Below are 8,501 nucleotides of genomic sequence, written 5' to 3'. Positions count from 1 at the left end.
ATTGACACAATAACTGGGGTAATGGGAGTAGCTGTGTTGGAGTCAGTGAGACTGCTCAGGACAGGGTAGAGTTCAGAGCTCTTGTACATAGGGTCACTGTGAGTCGCAGGTGACGCAATGGCACCTAACAATAACAAAGTACACTTTCTGTTACAAGGACTAGAATTTCCCAGTATATTGTATATGATGAGAAATATAATTCTTAACATTCAGTTACACGAACTTACGAAAGAATTTTACATAATCTAAAATCGCATTGTGTTTTACAAAGATACTAAAGTTATCTGTATGTTCTATGAATGAGAAAACAATGTACATGTACACTTTTCATCATTCAACTCCATGAACTCAAAGCAGCTGTACATGTTTTCAAAGGATAGAATGTACTATAAGCTTGTGAACATTCTTAGTACATTCCTTCAAATAAAAAGGGATCTGTTGTTGTTGTTATGTTGTTATGTGCCATTGAGTTGCTTGTGACTCATAGTGACCCTATGTATAACAGCCCTAAACTCTGTCCTGTGCCAATCACATCATCTCTGACACACCCATCCCGATTACCCCAATCACTGAATCAATCCACCTCATAGGGGGCCTTCCCCTTCTGCGCTGTCCTTCCACCCTACCAAGCATGATGTCCCTCTCCAAGGACCTGTCCCTCCTTACAACATGTACAAAGTATGTTAGACAGAGCCTTAGAATCCTTGCCTCCAAGAAGCAGCCCGGTTTGACCCTTTCCAGGATAAATCTCTTTGTTTTCCTAGCAGTCCATTGTACCCTCAATACTCTTCTCCAGCACCAAAGCTCAAAGGCATCAATTCTCCTTCTATCCTCCTTAGTCATTGTCCAACTCTCTGATGCATAACAAGTGATTGCGAAGACCATGGCCTGTATCAGACACACCTTAGTCTCCATTGCTCTTCAGTACCCTGGAGAGGTCCCTAACAGCAGACTTTCCCATGGCAATACATCTTTTAATTTCCTGGCTGCTGGTGCCAAGAGTGTTGACTGTGGAGCCAAGCAAACTGAAGCTGTGAACAATCTCAATCACTTCACCGTCCATCCTGATGCTGCCAATTGGCCCAGTGGTGAGAATCTTTGTCTTCTTGACATTGAGCCTCAATCCACATTGGAGGCTACAATCCTAGACCCTCTGCAACAAGGGCTTCAAGTCCTCCACAGTTTCAGCAAGCAGGGTTGTGTCATCTGCATAACGCAGATTGTTGATAGATCTTCCACCAATCTTGACCCCACATTTCTCCTCATAGAGCCCAGCCTCCCGGATAATCTGTTCTGCATACAGGTTGAAAAGGTATGGAGACAGGACACATCCCTGGTATATGCCCTTCCCAATTTTGAACCATGCAGTGTTTCCTTGCTCTGTTCTGATGCCTGCCTCTTGGTCCAAGTATAGTTTTCGCATTAGCAAGATCAAGTGTTCTGGTCCAGACAAATATTATTTGAGTGATTTCTTTTTTCGTTTTTTTTTAGGATCACCTGAGTCACCTTTGGAAGAAACAGATCCTGATGAACAGACATCTACTACCCATGAGCCAACAGAAAAGAGAGAACAAGAAACAAGAGCTACTACTATCCTTCCAAATACTACCAGTCTGCTTATCCAAGGAGTTTCTCAGTTGCCAAATACAACAGAATACACAAATACGAGTGTGTTAGTGCGTGGTGATAAAGAACCAGGAAGCTTTGCAAAACAGGAGGAGGACTGCCCCTGTCCAGGTAAAGGGCTGGGGGGGGCGGGGGAAGGGATAGAACTTTAGAAGGTAGCGATGGAGAAAGCAATAGACAAAAGTTTCCGTCCGTGCCTCATTTTTCTTCTAACAAGACATGTCCCTGCCCTGCTACACAAGAACTAAATGCAAAGCAGAATGTAAAATCTATACTAGGGGGAAACTCAAATTTCATACATAATAATATGCAAGAACACGTTGTACCCAGAAATCCTATGCCTGGTTTTTTAAAATTTTATTATTTTTGTGCATGTACCATCAAATCAGATCTGACTGGTACAGAAGGAAATTGTCCCTCCTTCCCCAGCAGAGCATCTGGTGGATTTGAATTGTGCACTTCTAGGACTGCAGTGCAGCTTCTTGCCACTAGGCCACAAGAGTCCCCTTCCTGTTTATTTTAAAACAACAAAACCACCACCACTGTAAATACCTGTATTTGATTGTGAAAAGAACATTCTCCTGGGAATGTCCAATGGCAGGAAATGTCCTGTCTTCAAGGCCCAGGGAATCAAAAACTGTGGAGGAAAACAAAACTCAACTATTGCTGGTCTACAAACTTTCTAAAGTACAATTGATCAGGGTTTCCCAGAAAAAAAAAAAAAAGAAGATAAAACATTTAGGGCAGAGGGCACAGTGAGTAGGCAGAGAAAAGAAAAAAAAGTCATTGCTCTTTCCCAAGAAATAACCAAATGTTTCCTAGTGACCAGTAATTGGATCAGTCAATTTTGAAAGCTTATTTTTGCCTTCATTTTTACAGAACCTCTAGTGGTTTAGTGGTGTTACCAGCTCAAACATATGTGCTTCAAATCCACCAGTTGTTCCTCAGGAGAAAAATGGGCACTTTCTTCCTTTGCAATTCACTGCCTCTGAAAAGCCCCTGAAGGATCAGCTATGAGCTGTTTCCAGCTCAATGACACGTGACATTTTGCAAACAATTGTTTACTGTTGAAAGAAATTATGAGTTATCTTATTTACAGACAATATTTCAAGGAGTGCCAGTGAAGATCGATTCAAGTCTTCTCTCAATTTTATGTATGTATGAATCAGAAACCACTTAGGAACCAAATTGAAATTGGCACAGCTGAGCTCTCTGTCAAGTAGCACTGGAACAGAGGAGCCTTGGGTTTCTCTCTTTGTATGGGTGTGAGGAACTATTCGAAGTAGAATCTTACATAGTTCCAAACTTTTAGCTGCATGTTTCCATGTAAGAATTTTCAATATTTATAGGGTCTGAAAGTTTGGATTGCAGATTTGCTTCCATCGGATTATCACAAATTCTCTTTGGCAAATCACCGAAAGGTTTATATTGATAGGAAATAATGGTCCACAAATCACACCTCATATCTAAGACCTTTGTCATATTCTCACTGCTTATTTACATTGATAAAGCCAATTTGGCACAATGCCAGCCCAATTCCTTGCATTTGATTGAGAAAACTAAGGGCCAGGAGAGCCTTTCCAATTGAGTCCAGGGCAAAACTTAGATTTTAAATGGTGGGGTTTTTTTACCTCTGGAAGCTTACTTCTGAACTGCTTCTTCAAGCTGGGCTATTTGTTCAAACTATTGAGACATTTTTATATATATATTGATTTCCAAAGCATTCAGACATAGCTTCTTCCATTAAACAAAGTCTTTCATTTATGATTCATGTTGTTTGGTGCCTTTAAATACCATTCATAGCGACTTTATGAACTATAGGTCTGAACCCTGTCCTATTCTAAGCCATCATCACCATCTAACAAGGCAATTGGAACCTGGTTTATGGGGGTGTTTGAATCTGGTTTGTATTCCTTAGAGGATAGGGAAAGGTGTATTATACCTGGCAGAATTGTGTTTATCTTATAGAGGAGAGCAGGTACTAAAGTAGAATAAAAGATGCTCAAGTGATACTTCGTTATAGCACAGAGCAACGCCTCCACCGTGGGTGGTCTGGCAACATTGCATATATCCACATAAACCATGAAAGGGAAACTGAAGCACGGGCTGAGCTGAGTCTTGGCAGAACACTTATGATCTTCCCAAAACGTGAGAATGCTGTGGTATGCTACTACAAGGCCATCCTCCCTCTCAGTTCCCTGTATTCTTTATAGTCTCTGGGAAGCTGTCATGAGACAGTTTCTCATGTCTTCTGGAATCGGAGGCACTGTGAGGGCCCAGCTGCAGCCGATAAAGCTCCTAAGCAGCTGCAGCAAGGTTCTCAGCAACAAGGTGTCCTTATCATTCATTGAGTTCCTTTTGTTAGTTGTCCTCTGTGGAAGGTCTTCAGGAAGCCAACAATTTTGGTTTCATTTTGTTATCTCAGAAAGTTGTTAAATTAAAAAAAAAAAAAGCCCACAAAACTGTTGCTTTCTTAACTGGCAGAATCTATCAGGCCTGGCCCTGCCTCAGCGTTTAACAGTTAGAAACCATGAACCCATAATCATCAGTGAAATGAATCACAAATTTAGAAGATTCTAGAACATAATGAGTCAGTTCTCCTTCCTCAAAAAATGTTAAGCTTAACAAATGAGAACTTCTCAAGCACTGACAGTCCAAGAAGAAATAAAAGAGAATTGACTGGGGCAGGCAGGGGAGGACAGGAGGAAGTCATTTAGAGCCACTGTAAATTGTTTAGGGTTTCCAAGGAGTTCATACTATGAGATCTTTCTCTGGAAAAGAATGTTCTGCTCCACCACTGTAAAGCTCTGGTTGTGTTTTACTAAGAACCCAACTGCAGGGAAGAAGTTTTGTTATATAGGCAAGCTCTCACAAATATATTCCTTTCTCTCTCTCCCTACAGGCATTTCTGAGGTGAATATTACTTGCAAGTGTTATGTTTCTAACCAGTATTGTGAAAATGGCTTCAGGAAATTTAATGATTATTCTCTTATGTCTACCAGAAATGCAAACAAACCACAATTTCAGGCAGCAAGACAAAGTCATCCATCCCAGCCTTGCTGATGATCATCCTTCTGAAGATAATGGTTTTCTGATCATTTCTCGTGTGTGTGTGTGTGTGTGTGTGTGTGTGTGAGAGAGAGAGAGAGAGAGAGAGAGAGAGAGAGAGAGAGATTCATTCCTTGATTCGTGAGTTCTTGACATTATCGAATTCAGTAATTCATTCTCTGTGTTCAGCTAGACAATGATGATTATCTAGAAGATGATCTGTCTCAAACAGCGGTGTTGTTTACTTTTTTTAACTATAGCCTACAGTTAGACTTACTTTCTACTACAGATCCATATAGTTTGATTTATGCAATATAGTCATATATGTGCGTATACTTAACCAAAATAAACATTTTGTGCCACAGTCTTTACCTTTATATGTATGCTCTTTTATTCTTTTCCATTGACTCCTAAAATAAAACAAACAAACAAATTTAAAAAAAAGCAAACCCACACACCAAGAACATTGGTCATCATTCATTCAGTACGTTTCTTAGCTGTCTATTGAGTCTGGGACTGGCATAGGAAAAGCACTGCCATAGAAAATAGAAGAGTACAGAGGGAAGTTCATTAAGAAATTCACAACCTAATTGTAGAGACAATGCAGACTAATAAGACCTGGGTACCTGTGATTTTTTTTTTAACACACTACTCATACACTAGATATCTCTGATGGTGAATAGAGTAGTGCTGTCAACAGAAAAGTGGGCAATTTGAATCTACCAGCTATTTCAGAGGAGAAAGATGGGAAATCTACTATTTCCTCCCATGTGACTTACTGTTTCTGAAAACCTACGAGAGGGTCAGCTCTGAGTTGGTTCCAATTAGGTGGCAATAAGTATGAACAAGCACATACACTAGTTAAGACAACAGGTACAATCAACTGGAGACAAGAGGCCAAGACACACAAAAAAGAATGAGGTTAGGCCTGATACATACACACACAAGCTGTATTGGACAAGGCTCTGGGCACCGTGATGGTAAAAGAGTTGATTTTCACCTTGCTCCCAGGGGCTATATTTAAACCATAACTTCTACTCTCCTATTCTTTTGAGCCGACAGATGGCTTTTATACCCTCTACACACCCTTGTCAATGTCGGTTATTTATTGACATAGTTCACTGATGGCTACAGCACCTGTTTCCCTTTGACTTTCCATTAAGGAAACGTAGCACTTTCCTTTCTGGAAATCAAATTCAGGATCATTTTAAGTGTTCCTGCAATACTCAATTCATCATATTGTTATGTGGCCTTAAGTCATTTGCTTCTCATAGTGACCCTACATAGAGCAGCTCTGAACCCTGCATCATAAGTTATTATTTAATTTACTCCCTTTTCTAGGCACATCAAAGATTATATTATCACCAAGAATTGCTTCCCTCTAAAATCTTTACTATAGGCACCTCATTTTGAACCAAACCACTGCTTTTTAAAAGCATACTATTTTCAGATCTGTCCTTCCTCTACTATCCATTATACTGTTTTCAGGTCTTTATCTGTTCCATTTAGACCCCATAAGGAATTTCTTCTAGTAGTTCCCAGGGTAATAAACCAAATTTTCTCCTGTGGCATTTAAGTTACACTTACTGGAAAAACTCTAACCCTAAATTAACAATGTGCTAACCTCACCCTTGACTATGTCTGGCTGCTTATTTCTAGACAAAAATTACACAGCCTTCTGAGCTGGGACATTAAACCATCACAGTGAAAAACTTCAAACAGTAGGAATTCTATTGGGATGTCATCTGGGCCTCACTGAAGAACTATTACAAGCTCTGGGGGCAATGCCCACCAATCTGTTTAATTAGCCCTCTGTTATTAAATGTCATCAAATCGAGTATGACTCAGCAACTCTACCAACAGCCAGTCAGAACTCTGTTCTATTCTGTGCCATCCTCAAAATCTGAGGCCAGCCCATTGCAGCAGTCACTGTGCCAATCCACCTGTTTGAGGGGTGACTAAGTAGGAGAAAATGAGACAGAAGGGCACAGGGCCATAAGTGTCTCTCTGAAAGGGCCAGAAGGAGTAAGAATGCCACAGCCTTTCACGGCCCGAGAGCAGAAAGCAGATAAAAAGCCCGCAGCCCAGTCACGGTGCCTCTACAGCCGCACCAACAGCAAGAGGTTCGTTTATTCACTGCTGGCTCACAGACTCACAGCTATGGTACCAACAATGGGATTTAGGAAGGAAAGAAGTTGGAGAGTAGGGGAGGCAAAGAATGTCACTCACCCAAGGCAAACCCAAGTTTTAGCCAAGCAGTGTCAAGGCATGATTCTTCAATTAGCCCAGACTCCAGTTTCAGTCTAACAGTCAAATCCAAATAATCTAACAAGGTTTACCTCAGAGTAATTATAAGTTAGCTGCTTCTTCAAACATCCGTCAAGGACAGGCAAACCTTTAACTGTGGCCAGCACAAATGAAAGATGTCGCAGGTCACACCTTGCCACCATTTGTGCACAGCGATGCCACAGTCTCTCACCAGTAAGATTTCATTTTCATCAACGTCTTACCACCATAAGCCTTGCCAACCTCATGACATGTTGCCCTGTGTAGGAAGCACTTTTTCGCTTATCATAGCCCCCACAGCTGATGACAATTTGCAAGACCAGGCTGATTTTCAAGACTATGTGTATGCAGTTAATGTAGCTGGAGACCAGAGAGGGCTACAAATTTTAGGCCAGCACCACAAGAGTCTTCCTCTCCTTCACCATTCATCCACTTTTCCAAGCATGATGTCCTTCCTCAAGGAATACCCTCTCCTAGCAACATGCTCACAGTATGTGAGATGAAGTTTTATCATCTTTGCTTCCAAGGAGCACTCTTGCCTCTAAGACATATCGTTTTGTTCTTTTGGCAGTCTGTGGGAGATTCAGTACTCTCCTCAAACACACAGCTTAAAGGTATCAATCCTTCTGTCATCATTATTCATTGTCCACCTCTCAGCAGCATAGCACGTGATTGAAAATATCATGGCCTGAATAAAACACACCTTAGTCCTCTAACAATATTGCTCCTCCTCAGTAATTTGGAGAGGTTCCTAAGTGCGGTCTTTCGCAGTGCAGTACATCTCCTGATCTCTTGGCTGCTTTTACCAGTGTACTGATTGTGGGTCTAAGTAAGATGAACTTGCTGACAGTTTCAATGTTTGCTCTATCTATCAGGATGTTGCTTATTGGTCCAGAGGCAAGAATATTTATTTCCTTGACATTAATATGCAATCTATTTTGTAGGCCGCAGTGTCTGATCTTCTGCAGCAAGTGTTTCAAGTTCTCCTCACTTTCATCAAGCAAGAAAAAAAATATAGTCCTTTAGGTAATCTTTATGGACATGAAAATTTGAAGCCAGTGATAGGGGAAAGAGATGTCAATATCTCACTTTGCCATTCTCAGTGAACTACATAAGAAGCATGAGTTTGCCTCGGCAACTTCTGCTTTCTCAGTTATCAAGCTTTAACAAAAATAATATCACTGCTGCTAGATCACTGAACATAATCTTGTCAAGATTATTGTCAGACCAAGCAAGATAACTCAGCTTCAAATGAGAACAAATTTGTTGAATAAGGAATTAACTATGTTTGATTAAGGTAAAATAATGTAGAATAAAGGGGGAAAGAGAAAGATTAAAACTTGAATTCTTGGTGGTCAGCATTCAATAGAAGAAGTAAGTAGCCCCCTTCTTCTCTAGTGTCATGTTGCTGGACACACCAATATAGACGTTTACTCATCACTCTCGGTCCCTTTTGAAAAGCAAGAAATGTCCTTGGAGAGTGTGCATACCATCAAAAATAGAATAACTAGATATTCTTGTTCTTGGATTTAATGGGGGCA

General features: G+C 40.7%; 1 protein-coding gene across 1 annotated transcript in view; it reads left to right on the top strand.

The window, feature by feature from the left end:
• Positions 1-6,705: 6,705 nt before the first annotated feature.
• Positions 6,706-8,501, top strand: part of LOC102850618 — a 22,241-nt gene continuing 20,445 nt past the window's right edge. The window contains exon 1 of the mRNA XM_006893965.1: positions 6,706-6,797. Within this exon, the coding sequence (XP_006894027.1) occupies positions 6,706-6,797 (92 nt within the window). The remainder of the gene's footprint in view (positions 6,798-8,501) is intronic.

This window comes from Elephantulus edwardii, unplaced genomic scaffold (assembly GCF_000299155.1).
Source record: "Elephantulus edwardii isolate Elephantulus edwardi_28Jun2011 unplaced genomic scaffold, EleEdw1.0 scaffold00133, whole genome shotgun sequence".
In the NCBI taxonomy this organism is placed as follows: domain Eukaryota; kingdom Metazoa; phylum Chordata; class Mammalia; order Macroscelidea; family Macroscelididae; genus Elephantulus; species Elephantulus edwardii.
Note: the sequence above shows the minus strand (reverse complement) of the source record. Positions and strands in the feature narration are given on the sequence as shown.